Raw genomic sequence first — 17,507 nt, 5'->3', positions numbered from 1 at the left:
GCATGTGTCCATAGATGATGCCCGCTAACTAAAAATAAAAAACATCTTGAACTATTCTGTTTTGTTTCAAGTGTGTTGAAGGAATGCTATTTTTGTTTATCGTTATTACAAAGTTGTTGTAATTATATCAAAGTCAAGATTTGGTGAGGATGCCATCGTAATCATTTCTCTGTCGGCTGTAATGGCTTTAGACATACACATTTAAATGTTTGCTCTGCATTAAGTTGAGCTCAATATGAAGAGCTAGAAACATGCACATCTTTGCTCCTTCTTAAGTCAAAACTATCTTTTCCCACCAGGGTTTTGTTGATAACTTCAACCGTGCCAAGGCACTTGCTGCTGAGGCCGGGGCGAATGCAGCAACTGCAGCCCAACATGCTGCAGAGGACATCAACGCGAAAGCAACACGCATCGCAATGGACATCGTGGTCAAGGCACCGGTCATCGTCATCCCAAGTAACTCTACGTCCGAGACAGGTCTGGTTGCAGACTTTGGTCAGTTGAGCGTGAAGAATTCTTTCAGTATAGTGCCTGGTTCGGAAACCCTTGAGAACCCAGCTGTGATAGATTCCATGCATGTCGCCTTGGAGTCCATGAAGCTGTCTCGGTAAGACAACTCCCTCATTGCCATGAACATTTTCAAATGAAGGACTTCTTTTAGGACTCTCTCTCATTATTTAAAATCTTTATAGCACATCAAAAGTTGGTTATGTCTCAATCTTGGACGCTGTCTTGATTATATGTCCATATTTACTGTCTGTCAAGGGTTGGCAGGTTTGGCGTTTTATTGGTGCTTGTCCAGACAGTGCTTAAACCCCCTTGAAACAGCTCCTCATACATTATTATTAACACCACTTAAATATTAGTTTTGTACAATATCAAAGGGATATGAGGTGATGAAAATGCTACTGAAGCAGGAAATGCATGTATGTGTTATGTCTAAACTGCAGTGAGTTGTTAACCAGTCAAATTCTCCAGAAAGTGGAAACTTTAGTGTCATATAATGGTTTATCCTGCTTCTGAAATGACATATCAGAAGATTCATTGAATGCTTTATATGTTTGTTTATTCATATTTTCTTCAGAGCAATCATCCAGCAGGAAGCTGTGAAATCAGAAGTACCCATTCTTCATCCCATGTGTCTACATGTCACCTTGGCTAGGAACCTGTCTGCGGCCTGGTACCATGGTGCTCCGGCTATAGCTGTCTCAGGGAAACTTGAAGCCATTCAGGTAAGTCAGCGTTTCATGGACGGACTTGTTGGGCATTCTATCTGACAAGTCCTCTTATATCCCCCAATTGCCTTAGTCAGGTGTGGTTGGCAGCTCTGTATTATGTTTACATTATATGAATGAATAAGATCTCTTCCATATATATCCGACAAACCAACCTGTTTTTCTTCTCAGATCTCCTTGGCCACTGATGACTTTGGCATAGTGATGTCGGTCCTGAATGAGAATCTGCAGGAAGGACAGCCAGAGAGCAAGCCAGCTGTGAAACCAGTCCAGGGTGCAGGGGATGCACCTACTGCTGCTGAGGGTGGAGCACCCAAGGAAGGGACTACCACTGAAACCACTGCAGGTAAAGAACAGTTCCTACGAGAAAGATAAGTGACACTTTGGTTCCATGGCATTTGCTCCCACGACAAATGCTCCGATGGAAAATCTGCATGTTAAGCCAAACATAAAGCCTAACCTCCAAAATTAAATAAATCCTAACCCTTATCTTTACATTATTCTGAACCAAAACTCTATTACAATCTTAACTCTTACCCTATGCCCTCTGAGATATTAAGACCGGAGCAAATGTTGTGTCACTGACACCTTATGGATGCCAAGAACCCTCAACCATTTTGAATTTGGAGGAATGAATCTGATAGCTTTTCCTGAAATGCTTCCGAGCTTACATTTGAATTGATATTTGTGGTGTTTGTTTGCTTTGTTTTTTTTTAAGCAGAAGTGACACCCAGCAGCAAGCCAGAAGAAGAGAAACCAGCCGAGGAACCATGGGTTCAGGTCAAAGCTGATTTTGAGATGGAGAAGATTGGTGTCTCCCTCTATACAGGAACACATGACCTGGTAGGTCCCTTTTCCTCAGCTGCTAGACAATAGTAGGAGATTGGGTGGTCCTTTTCAGGACCAACATATGCCCAAGAAAGATACATGGTGTACCGTGAAACCTACTACACTATTCTTCTTCGCCATGGAAACCTTCAGAAATTATAGTCTTGTAGCCGTTTTACAAGGCTCCTCAAACATAATGATCTTTTTCACCATTGCACGGGAATTAAAGTCAGATGGGCATTGGCTTTCATAGGGAATAGATTATTTGCTGACCCCAGACTTTGTGTAAAGCATTGGAAATGCGTGTAACAGAGACATCTTTGGGGGAAAGCTTGATGTACCAGTGAGAAATTCTTTGACCATGCCTGCTTAGCCTCGGGCAGCTGTAAGGCCAGGGAAAGTGAGGTAATGTCTTTACCATCAGGCAGTTTCTAGTGGCATTATTGTGCTTGTCATATATCTCAATCTACCATGGTTTGACCATGTTTGATATATGTCCGAATGGTGTCAAATTCCCCATGAAAACGGATGCCCACTAACTTAAAAAACACAGCTGACAAGGACACATAACCAAGAGACCACCATGCTGGCATAAAGTTTCATGTAAGATGCAAAAGGCCATTTGGTTGCACTTGATAAGATAATCTGACATGTTATGGTAAGAGAGACAATGTACATAATGATTACAGATGGTTGGTATTTCTAGAGAAATACTAATCTATTTTGTGCCAGGTGGATAGGAAATGCCTCGACAGTATAGGCAGATTGACATTGAGAGAGGTCTTTATATTGTATCATTATTCGGCACTAATCATAGAAATGGACCTCTACCACCTAGTCTGCAGGCACGGACCCTGATTCTAACTTTGATCAAGTGGGTTTCCATGCAAAGACGAGCACATACAAAACTTGCTGTTTCAATTCAGCGAGAGGGCCTCCAGTATACAAGACACTATAGGCTGCGTATTCAGACCCTTAACTCGAGTGAAGGGTTTGCACAGCAGACTATCAACCACAATGTTGAATTTCAAACAGTTATTTGTTGTGGCAACCTCATATTTATTGACAAAATTAATGATTAAATTGTATGACCTGTATAAAGAGTGCGATCTTTGTTCACCTTGCAGACTGCACTGAGTGGCACCCAGGAGAGACAAGCCAAGAATATTCTGGGTCACTTTGCCGTGTGTCGGTTGATTGTAGGAGCTACTGTCATGTCAGATCAGGCTGTAGAGGCCAAGACCAAGCTAGGTGACATCCTTCTGAATGATATGAGGTCCTCCAATCCCAATGCCATTACGAGGTACTTATGATATATATTTTTCAAAGTTGTAGGTTGTGTAGTTTACTATGGGGATACATGTAGGTTAGGTTTGCTTGTACTTGGGCAACTAAAGGACTGTTGACTTACCTTGTCCTGAGGAAGAAATGATTTTTAGAGTTTTATTCCTTACCTTGAGATCACGGCACTGGTGCATCTTGAGTATGACACAAGGTCCATCTCAATTCACCAATATATTATACATATTTCTTTTTGCTTTTTGCTCTTTAAAAAAATGACAGATTATAAAAAAGGACAGGATTCTATCAGAACTTATCTGATGACTATAAGAATGAAATTCATTTAAATTCAGATAATGTGTGAAACATTACCCTATGAATTAATGCATTCTATGTTCTGTCACCAGAATGATATACAGATATGGGGAGACAGATGAGAACATTGTGGATGTGGACTTCAAGATGTCTGCCAAGAAAGCTATCAATTGTAAGTTCAATTAAGGACAAATATGTTAGTTATGTCCAAGGATGATGAATAAGATGAATATAATGATGATGGAGATGGTGATGAGACAAGTCATTGAAAAGGAAAAGGTTATAGCTTATTCACAGAATATTATTTTGCCAGTGTTTTGATCATTTTATTTAGAAATTGAATAAACATGAATTTTTTTTAAAATCATTATTTCAAGTGATGATAATTTCAGCTTGGAAGACATTGTGAAAACAGTATGCTGTCCTTCATCTTTCAATCAAGGATTCAGTATTTGAAGAAAAATGTGCAAAACTTTTTCCTGATCTGTGGCTTAGTGGACAAGTCTCCAGACTTTGAACCACAAGATACAGGGTTAAAAGCCCCCCATGGCACTCACATATTTTGACAAGGCATTTATCTACATTTGCCACTCTCCACCCAGGTGTAGTAAATGGGTACCCGGTACAATAGAATTCCTTGAATGCTTGAGTATCTGATCAGGGTAGCTGTGCTAAAGCTCGGGTAATAGTATGCAGCACTCCAAAATATTATGCACTAAATAAATGTTGCATATTATTATTATTATTCATGATTATCTTGACTGTACACCTTTTTTCCTTATGTCTTCAGTGGATGCCATCCTGCGCAACCTACGCGCCTGCATCTGCTCTGAATTCCTGGTGACCTGTGCAGAGATCTTCACCAAGGCTCTTCCATCGGATGCTGCGGCCCAGGGCACCAAGTCCAGCACCAGTTTAACCTCCAAGCCATCTACCACTAGCAGTCAGACCCCACCAGCAGCTCCAGCTGAAGAATCCCCCAAGAATGACATGCAGATCAAGGCCGTCCTGCAGGATCCCGAGATCATCCTAGTGGCTGATTCCACCTCTATGGACACCAATGCTCTCGTTCTACAGGTCAGTCTGCAGTGAGATCTGCTGAGAAATGAACTTAGTTCGACATATTCCAAATATGTCTATAAGTCAAACCTCTTTCAGAGCAAGAAGTAATTGAGAATGTTATACAGAATCCTGGGCCCTGTCTTAAAAAAAGTTATGATTGATCTCATCAACCCCAACTATGGAAAGCCAGCAACATCATGAACTATGTGTTTGTTCAAAATGTTTACTCGATATGATGTATATTCATACATTCATTGTTTCCTTGACATGTCAGTATGCTCCTTTTATAAACCAAAGGACATTGTGCAAATTTCCTGGAGGAAAAATGATGACATTAGTGGATTTCAATATGATTGAGGTTGATTGGATCATTCAGAACTCTTTGTAAGACGGGACCCTGATATTATTCAAGTGGCTGATTCCACCAACCTATCTCCAAGATAGTGAGTGACAAGGTCTGTTGATAGGTTTCTGTAGTTTTGTATTTGATCCTATACTACCTTCAATTCAATCCCTCCACCGAGAAGGGAGCATAAAAAGACTGGTAGATTTTTCAGATCATCACCGTGGTAACGTTGGTTTTACCTGCTTTTAGTCTGCTAACATGATCAATATTTGATATATATGTGATATGAAAGCCGACATGGTGGTTGGTTCATAAAGCTGTTCGTAAGTTAAGATTGACTTTAAGAATTACTGGTGATTTGTTATTATGGTAAATGATATACACCAAAATGTTCATTGGTGATTATTTAGCACTTGAGAAAGGTCCACCAGTCGTTCTTTAAGTCGCTCTTAACTTACGAACCACTTTATGAAACAGCCCCATGGTCTTACCTTGGTAACTTTACTGTTTATCTTTCTATGACAGACTTCTGGTGAAGTGAACCTGATCCAATCTGATGGTACAATGAAGATGTCTGGAGGATTACCTGTGCTGAGGATCGATGCTTGCCCATTCAAGGAAGAGCTCAGGAAAGGCAGAACCAGCAAGGTGAATGATGCATATCCAACCACTAATTCATATTATCAATGTGTCTCAGGGATGATTTGATTCAAAGTGGTCAGTTTCCAGGACAGCAAATTAACATGAATGTCATAAAATTGTTAGTTTTCTGATCTTTACACAATGGGCTTTTTTTCATGGAAGATACTGTTTAGATGGGCTATAGTTTGACAGCTAACTTTAAGCTCGCTGATTATATGTGCTACTTCTTGTTCTTCTCTTTGCTGCTCACTACAAGTCATGTACACGATCTGGCTTTATTTGATGATGGGGTCAGAAAATAGATGTCTAGTTCAAAGGTCATTTTAGATCATATATGCAAGACTTATTTGTATGTTTATAGTTTACGTGCAGGACTTGCTTGTGACAAATAACTTTACCTCAGATACTGAGAAAACAACAGAACAGAGGTCATATGCACTAGAAGAACCTTTATGTAATTGTTGTGTCAGAAATAATATGCAAAAGATCAAAGGTCATGTGATGTCCATGGGGCTGTTGGAGGTGACATACTTAGGTCAAAAGTCATTATAGGTCATGTCTTACGGTTTACTTGCAAGACTTTCTTTCCCTGCTGAGAATCAAGGGAAGTATTAAAAGGGTTCTGTATGTGTTAATTCCCCAGTGGACAAGATGCAATATGGTAATGCCTTTTCTTTCCTTTATACCTGTAGGTTCTTGTACCATGCCACATTGACTTCCATCTGAGTTCTCCAGAAGGTCAAGGTCAAAAGATCTCAGTTGACCTCCCAGAGCTGGTACTCAACATCTCACCGGAAACGGTCAAGATTCTCTCAGCTGTTGCTCAAACTCTCTCTCCATCCAAGGTATGTGGTGGTCCCTGTAACTGAGAAGTCTGCATGCAATTGCAAAATGACGTACCCAATCAAGATGATTGTATATTCATAGCTCTCAACATTTCTACCATCAAGTCAATCATAATTGTTTTCATAAAATTTGCAGTTGATCCTCAATCTTTTGTAGTCAGGTTTACATGACATGACATGCATAATTACTTGATAGCACAGAATTCAGATCTCATATATAGATCCATTTATTAATCCTTATTCTTCTCTGTGCTTTTGATTCATCATCCTATAAAATATTTCTTGAATTTCCAAATCCTTCCTATCTTGATGGTCTTAAAAAAAATAGTCAACTTAGAAGTCTCTCATGATGACAATAAACATTGATTATATTTTGAAAAGCACAAATTCAGATAAATTTTCTGTGACATTTTGCATTTGGATGTCATTTGAAAGGGTATTATCATGATAAATGATTGGGTAATAACATGTATTTTTAATCCATTTTATGTTTAGGCTGAAGAAGAAGAAGAGAAGAAGAAGGCTGTTGATATGTCAGATGTGTGGGATGTCAAAGCTCTCAAAACGAGTGATTTCTGGTTCTTACAAGATGAAGGTAAGACCCCCTCTTTAGTCATTCTACAAAGTAAACAATTATTTTTTAATTCCTGTTTTATGCCTTGTATGATAGTAGTAATAATAATAGTAATAATAGCTGGATGTATAAAGCGTATTTTGCCTGAGGATACAAAATCTCTTTTTTTTTATTTGACCTTTTTTTTAATATATTAAATATAGATTTACTTGTGATTTCATAATGTGATAAAGTGATTCCCTGTCCAAACTGCCGCTCTTAAATTTTGAATTTGTCACCACTTTGCAATATAAAAAAGGAAGACTCTCCCATTGGTTGTTGCGTTATGACAGAAATCCTTTTCACTCTCTGAACATTAAATCACTTTGAGATTTTGTTGCCAGTGAGTAGGGATATGTGCGGTATAAGTTTATTATGTTAAAAAATATTCTCAATTATTTTCTTCAGATATCAAATTCTAGTTGACCTTTTCTGGTGATTTCTTGATGGATTATAGATTCTAGAGGACTACCAGTCTCGGCTTTTGGGATATGATGTCCCCAGGGCCCCATCTTACAAAGAGTTATGATTGATCCAATCAATGTCTACTATATGGAAATCCATAATTGTCAAAATCCTTCCTATGGGAAATTTGCATAATGTCCTCTGTAAACAAAAAAGGAAGGACACCGAATTGTCAAGACAATGGTGGATGTATAAGAATACATGGTATCTAGAAAACATTTTGAACAGACATGTATTTTTAGATAATGGCCTAGTTGGCTTTCCATAGTTGTGGTTAATTGGATCAATTGCAATTCCTTGTTAAGACGGGGCCCAGATCTCTGCCACCCCCTCTTCCTCCCAGTAGGTAAAGACTCAGTACCTAACATCAAGACCATTGTAGTAAAAGATCATGGCTTCCAGTGGATTTATCACTTTGCTCATTGAATTCTCTTCTCTTTTTTTCAGAGATTGACGTGGATGACCTTAGCCAAGTCCTGTCGATGGTTCCTGCCATACCACCTCCCCAGCAAGTAGAAGAGCTAGTAGCTAACATCAAGACCATCGTAGTGAAGATCGAGGCTGCTCATGGACGTCGCTTTGTCCCCATGCTCATCCTCGAGGCCAGCATGCATGCCATCGTCAAGGACTGGTCCTCTCGGGTGAGTAAAGGAATGGGGAACAGTTCATTAAAGCACTTTGTCTGTTTTCACTGATAATTGTCATATGCTAATGAAGCCTTGTATCTGATTAGCTTAGAGCAAGTTTGGTAGTGAAAATCAGTGATAATTTAAAGGATAAGATGCTTCATAATCCACCCTATTCCAGTTAATATCTAAAGCTGCAGTTGTTTAGACAGTGTTTAATGACCATTTCAATAAACTCAATAACCTCTGAATTAAAGGGATGAATAACTTGTACAAAAATATTTTAAAAATTACTTTTGATTACATGACTAGCATACAGTATTTTTTCTGCATGTATAATTGACTGTATCTGAAAGTCTTAATGCCTGTGAGCAAGGTATTTAATCGACGGTTTTATTTCATCCTGCATTCAAATAAATGGAAATTCTATATGCATTCTTGGTAACTTGGTGTGGACTTGTTTTTAAAAAAATAACGAAAATTAAAGTGATGAAAATAGATACTGAATGATGCATTCTTTCTGTAGGATTTTTCATTTTTCAAGGAGATTCACAATGTATGAACATCTCTGACAAGAAATTGTAAGGTAATTGATGCTCTCTGTGCATTTTTTGTTTTATTGTAGTTGTATGTTGAGAGCCACATGAAGGTGGAAGTATCAACATACAATGAGAAGGTTGCAGCGTGGGAGCCATTGATTGAATCCATTGAGCAGGCTAATGAGAAGTACATCCCATGGAGTCTCTCTGTTACTGTAAGTATAATACAGTCATACCTCCTTAACCGACTACCTACATAGAAGATCACCTGTCTATACAGACCACATATTTGTTTTCCCATGAATAGTATTCCCCATTGAAACATTTGTTAAAGGATCCTGTCTTTAAAGATCACATGCTGTCTCCTGGCAGCGGTCTTTATAGACAAGTTTTGCTGTATGAAATATTGATTTGGATTCTTAACAAATGATTGGTTGAAATCTATCATAGGCCCAGTCAATTATTTTTAGGAAAATTTGCTAATGACCAGTACTAATGACTTGTACTATGGACCGATCATTATTTTGAGATGAGGATGGTTAATCAAACATCCACACCACTTTCTTTTAATAAACATAACCTTTTCCATAAACTTTTTACCTTTGAAACTGTTAAAACTCCGTGAGCAATGCCTTGGGCATGTTAGAACTGTTCCAATGTGTATGTAATTCTTACTCTGTTGCTCTTGCAGGAATGAGACAAATAATCACATCCCATCACAATTTTTCTTTTACATTTTTACAGCTATGATCAATTTCTGAAATTCAAAATATTCTGAAAATTATGAAATCAGGTGTGTCTTTGTATTTCCTCCACAAGAGTACAGACCACTTTTTCACAAGATCGTAAAACTTTTGTGTCAAGGGTTAAATTGTCTTTTTCCTATCTTTATACCGCATTTCAATTTTCAGGTTAATTCAGGAACTTCAGGAAGGTTGACTTGTTTCAGATATTAATATGCAACGCTCTCATAGAAATGAAAGAGTTCTCTTCTGTATGTGCAAAAAAAGAACCATATTAATCAATCATCCATGGATGCTTTTTGAGATAATTAGAAATTAAAATGATGTAACCTCAATTTTTCCAACATCTTGTTGTTACAGGTTGTCAAGAATGATGATCTTCTGGATGCTGGGTCAACAGCCATATCATCAGAAGACGAGGACAGTGATAATGTGAATCTTGCTCCTCCCGCCATGACGGTCAGTGTGTCTGCTGAGGAAACACTTCAGATGACCGTCACCAAGACCTCACTTGCACTCTTTACTAAACTAGGACAGGTGAGAGTTAGGCATACAAGTATTCTGCAAACATTAGATAGGATCTGCATTCATTATATATTCTTCGATAGGACATGTGAAAATATATAGATCTGAAGATATACATATAGATACAAGATTCATCATCGCCATACCCATTACATATATGCAGTATACTGTACTGTAACAAAGTCCTGCTTATTGGCATGGGTGATTAACTCAGTAACTTACATTTCTAGGTTTAGTGAGCCTGTTTGGAGTCTGTCTTTCATGTTAGCCATGTCCTGCCCATCTCACAGGCTGAGCATTTCAAACATGGCAAACGCCAAAACCTAGACAAAAAAAATTGGTTCTGAAGTTGCGAAATGAGAAATGAGATGATAAGAATAATAGAGAATATTTATATTGCACAATATCTGAGAGTTCTTGCTGATGATTTTTTTTTGCTTGATTGCTAAGAAATCGTGAATGCCTGTTAACAAGCAACCAGAGGACTGAAGGCTTCAGTTCCTCTCTGAGGGTCCTGGTTTGATTACCACAGGGCACTAACGCCACAAGTGGGAATCAAACCTTTGTCACCGGAATCCAAAACATCTGCTTTCCCGGCTGAGCTGTCATACCTCCTCTTACCATCAGAGGTGAGGTTCTTGGCATAATGGCATATTGAGACATTCAGAACTGATAGTATCGTCTTTGCATCTTCTTCATGTTTGGTTTTCTTGTTTTTTAGGTGTTTGGCGAAGCAATGGCAGAACCGACAACATCCTTGAAAGATACCGATGTCATCCCGGCTTGCACTGTCATCAACCAAACGGGAGTAGCCATTACTGTCAAACCCGGTTCTTACTACGAGGTAGGTGATCTAACTTCATCATGTGCCTAGCTACAACCTGCTCCGTCTCTTTAAGAATTGCCAACATGAATAGGAAAAAAATATTCATATTACAGTCAGAAGATTGATGTTTTAGGGGAGATATGTAGTTATGATTTAAAAATTTTGAACCTTTATAGGAATATCAGTGTATAAATTTGTCTTTTCAGCTTGATGACTTGAAAAACAGATAGATACTTAAAAATCAATATAATCCCTTATAGAACAACGCCGTGTACGTCCTGGCATGCGCTCATCTGCTACTGGTGTCACTCATCATGTACCCATCACTCACCTAAGGGGATTTGGAGACCGTGCCTTTTCTTCTATTGCTCCATGCCTTTGGAACTCCCTCCCTTCTTCACTTCGTGAAATTGACAGCATAGAACTCTTTAAACCGTCTCTCAAAACTCACTTATTTCGGCAGATGTGTAGTGATTAACTTATTGCATGAGCCTGCGCCTATGAATGTTTTTAACAGATATATGGCGCAATATAAATGATGTGGATCATCATCATCATCATCATCATGACTGGCCCCTTAGTCACAAATCTTTTCACCAATAACAGATACTAAAAGAAAGTTGTCCTTGCCAATCTATTAGCATTATTTCAGTAGCTTTTAACAGTAATACGGTAGGTTATTTGCCATCGATGACAGTTGAAAAATGGCCCTAAGTAATCATGGTATAGTAGGTACATTATTGAACCATACTAATTTGGTGGTTGGTTCTATTCCCACTGGGGCATATATCATCTTCTTTCGCCACTCTCCACCCAGGATTTATATGGATGACAGCAGTATGGAAATTGTTGAATGCTGAAATCAATCACAAATCTTTGCATAGCAGGGAGTTAAGGCCACCGCACACCTTACGACTGTTCGCGATCCGATTTTGGATCAAATCGCATTTTGCTCATTTTCTGAAAATGTGAATGGAACATATCATTTTATTTGAGGTTAAAATTAATTGAAAGAATACTAATTTGACCATTTTGAAAGATTGCAAGCCTTTATTTTGGAGTAAAGGCAAAATTAGTTTCCAATCGTAGCCAATCGTACGACTGCTATGACGTCATTACGACCAGATATTAAATTCGCTTTTATTCTAAGAAGGATGATAGCATAATCACAGATTTGCACACAGGTATTCGTACAATGATTTAGAACATTACAGAGTAAGATATTCCAAGTCTCAATATTACCATCAAATTCTACTACATTTTATTCTGAAATCGGGTCGCAGACCAATAGTAAGGTGTGCGGTTGCCTTTAGATTAGATTAGAGCACCTTGAGGATTTCATTTGGGCCTTCTTACATAAAGCGTAACGATTGATCGTTGAACTGATTTCTTAATATGATTGATCATACTCAATAATGTTCAATGCAATCAGTTGTAGAAATCAATCCTACTTTCCAATCATTAAGCTTCATGTTAAAGGGCTCTGGTTGTAGTAAAGTTACAATCATTTGTAAATGATAAGCATATCTTTGTATCTTCCACCCCTAATGTAGTTTAGCATCCCGCTTAGCATCTATTAGTACCATTTCACTTTACATGTTTGATTTATTCATGTCATATATTTTTTGTTTTCAATATTCTCATACTATACCATTACAGAGTCCCAAGTCTGGAGATGTCGTTTCCGTAAAGCAAGCAGAGAGCATTGTTCTTGATGTATCGGATAGAGTTAGAGCAAGCAAGAAGATGGCTTTGGTCAATAAGTCACCCATCTCACCATCAGATATGGAACTATCCATTCAGGTTAGTAGAAAATACATTGAATGATATTCTAAATAAAAGGGTTTATCCCAAGCATGTTTCTAAGTTCTTCCAAATAATTTTTGGGAAGTTGAACAAAATTTTCTCTAATATTAAGGATTTAACTTCAATGACCAGATATACGTTGTTAATTTCTTTTCTTCCGTATTGTTTTTATGGCTCCACCCACTGGAGCAATTATATATTGTCCGTCGATCCTTTTATCCAGTTTTCATTCTTGCGATATCAAAGTAAAGAGCCATTTGAAAGATCAACCTACAACCAATCAAGAAATCATCGGAGTACTATTCTGTAATTCCAAGAGATTCGACTTGAGCAGTGTTTCATATTATTTCCTTTTTTACTGAATAGTTTTTATGTAGGTTGATGGTTATGATGAACTCGATCATATCCTGATGGTCCAGGCCTGTAGTGTTCTCTACAACCTATCAAGAAATCGTCAATAATGTTCTGCAATCCAAAGAAAGTTGACTTTAATACGGAGTTACCTGTAAATGCCCATTCTAATATATTGATTTTATGTAGGTTGAGGGGTATGAGGAGCTTCGTCGTATCCCGATAGTCCAAGCCGGTAGTGTCCTCTACAACCTGCAACCCGTCAAGAAATCATCAGAGAAGATCACCTCTATCACCCTGGAGATCAAAGCGACCCTTGACATGAGACAGGTCATCATAAGGTCACCACTTCAGGTACGTAACAGCTACAACTTTGGAAATCAAATCTATATTTTCTGTAATTGTGAGACATATGACTTGAGCGGTATGTTTATGGACTTTTGTGCCTTGGCCTCGTGGGTTTATACCTTGACTGCAACACTGCAAGAAGCAAACATTTTGGAAAACTTGCCTCTGACTGTTTATAAATGTATAAGAACTATGAAAGTATGAAAGATTTACATATATTTTGATGTTCGTTCAATTATAAAGATCATAGTATGACTGCTCATGATATGCAAATTATGATTTTATTTTAGTTATTGTGACTCAAGGGAAAATATTTGAAGTTTATTTTTGTAATAAAATTCAAAAGGATAGTGAATTTATGACATATACTCATGCTTTCATTCACAATTTGGTTGATTTTCATCTGATTGTAATGAAATTTGCAGTTTTAATAATAATTTTTTCAATGTTTTTTATTCAAGCCAACTCAAAGAATGATACATCTCTTTTTATTGCTGTATCTAAATTTATCATTGATTTCCTTTGCAGATCTTCAATCACTTTGACAAACCAGTTGACATCTATACCAGAGTATCAACCCATGTGGACAAGCTAGGTGGTGTTCAACCCAATGAAAGCTTTGTAGTACCCCTACATATAGCTCACACGCAAGAACTGCTTGCTAGACCAGTAGATGAAAGGTACGGTAATACCTACAATTGATGATAATTATATTCCACTTTTTTATAGTGCTTAATACATTGAAACAATGTCTCTTAGCATTTTACAGATATGTTATTTCCCCAATCATTGGATCCAGGCTTGCCCTCACACAATGCATGCACTTTCTCAACTCCCTGGAGAACATTCCAAACTCTTTTACCTGGGTGGAGAGTGGCAAAATATCAATTGGTGCCTTGGCAAAAGGTGCTAGGACGTGATGGGATTTGAAATCAATGCAGTTTACTCTGTCTTATTTACTTCTATTAAAGCTGTAGAATATATATAAGTGATGATCAGCCCAATAAAAGCCTAGTAGTACCTCTACATGCAGAGGATTGTTATTTTAAATGCTATATTGATTGTATATTTATCTTTAAAAAAAGAAGAAAAAACATTGAATATGCAACTCAAAGAAATAAATGAAACAATGAAATATTTAGCCTAATTTATCCTATACCACTTCCTTGACAAAACAACTAAAATTATTTAAAAACTAAAAACTCAAATTTACATTTGCAATATAATCTACATGTAGTAGTAGTGAAGACACCCTTTTCTTTTCAGCTATCTGATGTGTGATCAGCCCATCCTGTATGAGAACCTATGGAAAGATAAAACATCTGGTGGTAAAAAGCAGGTCACGTTCCGATGTCCTGCAAAGGTTGATGGATACACACCGTTCTTCTTCAATGTAAGTACAGCATGAGAGGTATTGTTGGTCTAATGATGAATAATAATATAGCGTATTTGTATAGTGCATATTTCCACCTTGTTAGGAGCTCAAGGTGCTCCTATATTTCCCCGGCTAAGTTTGGCTACCGATTCAGGTGTTTACAGGTTTTTGAGGAATTACTTCCTGCCGGCACCCATTTACCTCACCTGGGTCAAGTGCAGCACATTTTTGCAGAAGGAAATTATGCCATGGTTGGGATTCGAACCCACGACCCTCTGTTTCATAGTCTAGAGACTAATCCACTGGGCCACAATCAACCAAAAACGCATCCATGGCTTCTCTGCATTCAAGGTTTCACACCACCCATTGTTTTGTCTAGCTGGGTGGGAATGTTTCTGAAACAGCTTCTCTGCATTGAAGGTTTCACACCACCCATTGTTTTGTCTAGCTGGGTGGGAATGTTGCTGAAACAGCTTCTCTGCATTGAAGGTTTCACACCACCCATTGTTTTGTCTAGCTGGGTGGGAATGTTGCTGAAACAGCTTCTCTGCATTGAAGGTTTCACACCACCCATTGTTTTGTCTATGTACAACTGGAAGATAGGAAATGTTTCATCGCAGTGTAATATTCCAAAATATATTCATTATCATCACGTATCAAATAGCATTAAAACAGTTAAATTGAATCTTTTTGACATGTACTCATCGGAGTAAAATTGCATGAATGAATAGAACACTAGAGTTACACAATATATAATTGTCTTTTAGGTTCTGTTCTTTCATGCAATTTTACTAACTCTGATGAGTGCATGTCTAAAAGCTTCAGTATGTCCCTTTTGACTCCTTTTTTCTGATTTTGCAGTACCAAACACTTACTCATTCATTACTTACTCCTGTTCTCATGTTGAGTTGTAGAATGTTTACACTTTCATAGTAATAAAGGAATGTCTCATTTGTCAGAATGTTATTTATTAGTAATATCTATAGGCTTTGAGGATTTGCCGGTTGGTGTTAGAAGTTGTATTGTGTTTAATTCTTTATCTCGCATAAATTTTAATCAACATTGTTTAATGTGCTTCTTCCTCAGGTTCAAATTCTTGAAGATGTTTTACGAGATGTCGAAGGAACATCGCTTCATTCTCCAAAGTACAACATCCACCTCCACCCAGTAGTTACTCTGAGGAATCTTCTACCCATCCCCATATATTACACACTACAGGTACTAACAAATTGCCATTTTATAATGATGTTATACGACAAGTATTTGAAATTTTCTGTATATGAAACAACATATCCTTCCATTTTGGCTTATTGTTTGATATTTGTTCCATCTTTTCAATGTCCACTGGGCTTTTTTAATATTCCTGTTTATACTTTCTTACGATCTCTTTCTTTCACTGTCCCTCTCTCTTTCTGTCTCCCCCCCCCCCCCTATCTTCTCTGTACCACCTCTATCAATCACTGTCTCTCTATCTCTCTGTTTCACCAACTCACTTGATCATTTCATATTATATGGATTTAATGACATACACAACAAATATGTCTATAATGACATAATTCAACCAAATACATCCTTATATTGGTTTAATTTATCAATTTCTTTTTATTTCAATAATTTCTTTGTAAATCCCAGGGGTCAGCAGATGAGGTTAAGATTGAGCCATGTGAGCAGAGCAAGATGTTTAATGTGGAGCTTGCCAAGACCATGATGTTTGTCAGGGTAAGTATATGCATGATGTAGGTCACATTGCACAAAAACTTGCAATTTATTGTAGTATCAGTGATTGACTGTTGACATATTCATACATTGCCTAATTCATTATAAAGTCAGTATGCTCTGGATAAAGTTAACTTGTGAACAGCACTATAAAAGGTTTGTTGGACATTGTGACAGATTGGCCCTTAGCTGAATATGATATCGAAATCCCAGAAAGATTTTCCATGTTGTTGACAACATCCAACAGTTCTAACATGAATGAATTTTTAATATCTTTACTTGTCTATAATTCAAATCACAAGGTTGAGGGTTCAATCCCACCTACACACTAGCATCCTTTGGCAAGACATTTATCTGCTCTTGCCACTCTCCACCCAGGTGAAGTAAATTTGTATCTGGTAAGAGGAAATAATGTTGAATGCTTGTGCACCTTATAGTGGCATTCATGCTAAAGCAAGGGTGATAATTCTGCCAGCACTTAGAACCGTTGCATATTATAATAATGATAATCATAATAATATGTCCATTTATATAGCGCAGTTACTATGTGCATATACTCAATTGCGCTTTGATACTTGGTATCATATTATTACCCCGGCTGTAGCTGAGCCGCCATATTAATAGGCGCTAAAGCGTTCCAAGGAATTAATCCTACCAGGTACCCATTCACCTCACCTTGGTCGAGTGCAGCACAATGTGGATAAATTTCTTGCCGAAGGAATTACTCCATGGCTGGGTTTCGTTCGAACCACGACCCTCTGTTTCAAAGTCCGGAGACTAATCCACCGGGCCACAACGCTCCACTATTATTTGCATGATTATCATGCACCAATATTATATGTACATCATCTGCCACATGCCCTGTCAGCGACACGACATTTGCTCCTGCGATATTTGCTCCGGTCTTAGTATCTCAGAGGGCACAGGGTTGAGAGTTAGGATTGTAATACAGTTTGGTTCAGAATGATGTACAAATAAGGATTAGGGTTTATTTATTTTTGGAGGTTAGGTTTATGTTAG

General features: G+C 37.8%; 1 protein-coding gene across 16 annotated transcripts in view; it reads left to right on the top strand.

Moving 5' to 3' along the window:
• LOC129255853 (intermembrane lipid transfer protein VPS13A-like) overlaps positions 1-17,507 on the top strand; it is a 110,256-nt gene that overhangs the window by 45,224 nt on the left and 47,525 nt on the right. For 11 of the 16 annotated variants that reach the window (XM_064096463.1, XM_064096469.1, XM_064096462.1 and 8 more), the window contains 20 exons: positions 300-607; positions 1,085-1,232; positions 1,407-1,581; positions 1,954-2,078; positions 3,191-3,366; positions 3,752-3,831; positions 4,450-4,736; positions 5,593-5,715; positions 6,402-6,554; positions 7,050-7,149; positions 8,080-8,273; positions 8,884-9,012; positions 9,901-10,077; positions 10,787-10,909; positions 12,551-12,694; positions 13,238-13,402; positions 13,925-14,076; positions 14,663-14,789; positions 15,858-15,989; positions 16,404-16,490. In XM_064096463.1, coding sequence (XP_063952533.1) covers positions 300-607; positions 1,085-1,232; positions 1,407-1,581; positions 1,954-2,078; positions 3,191-3,366; positions 3,752-3,831; positions 4,450-4,736; positions 5,593-5,715; positions 6,402-6,554; positions 7,050-7,149; positions 8,080-8,273; positions 8,884-9,012; positions 9,901-10,077; positions 10,787-10,909; positions 12,551-12,694; positions 13,238-13,402; positions 13,925-14,076; positions 14,663-14,789; positions 15,858-15,989; positions 16,404-16,490 — 3,105 coding nt within the window. The remainder of the gene's footprint in view (positions 1-299; positions 608-1,084; positions 1,233-1,406; positions 1,582-1,953; positions 2,079-3,190; positions 3,367-3,751; positions 3,832-4,449; positions 4,737-5,592; positions 5,716-6,401; positions 6,555-7,049; positions 7,150-8,079; positions 8,274-8,883; positions 9,013-9,900; positions 10,078-10,786; positions 10,910-12,550; positions 12,695-13,237; positions 13,403-13,924; positions 14,077-14,662; positions 14,790-15,857; positions 15,990-16,403; positions 16,491-17,507) is intronic. The other 5 variants (XM_064096467.1, XM_064096468.1, XM_064096465.1 and 2 more) reach the window with 1 other exon arrangement.

The sequence above is a fragment of the Lytechinus pictus genome, chromosome 3, assembly GCF_037042905.1.
Source record: "Lytechinus pictus isolate F3 Inbred chromosome 3, Lp3.0, whole genome shotgun sequence".
NCBI classification, from domain to species: Eukaryota; Metazoa; Echinodermata; class Echinoidea; order Temnopleuroida; family Toxopneustidae; genus Lytechinus; species Lytechinus pictus.
Note: the sequence above shows the minus strand (reverse complement) of the source record. Positions and strands in the feature narration are given on the sequence as shown.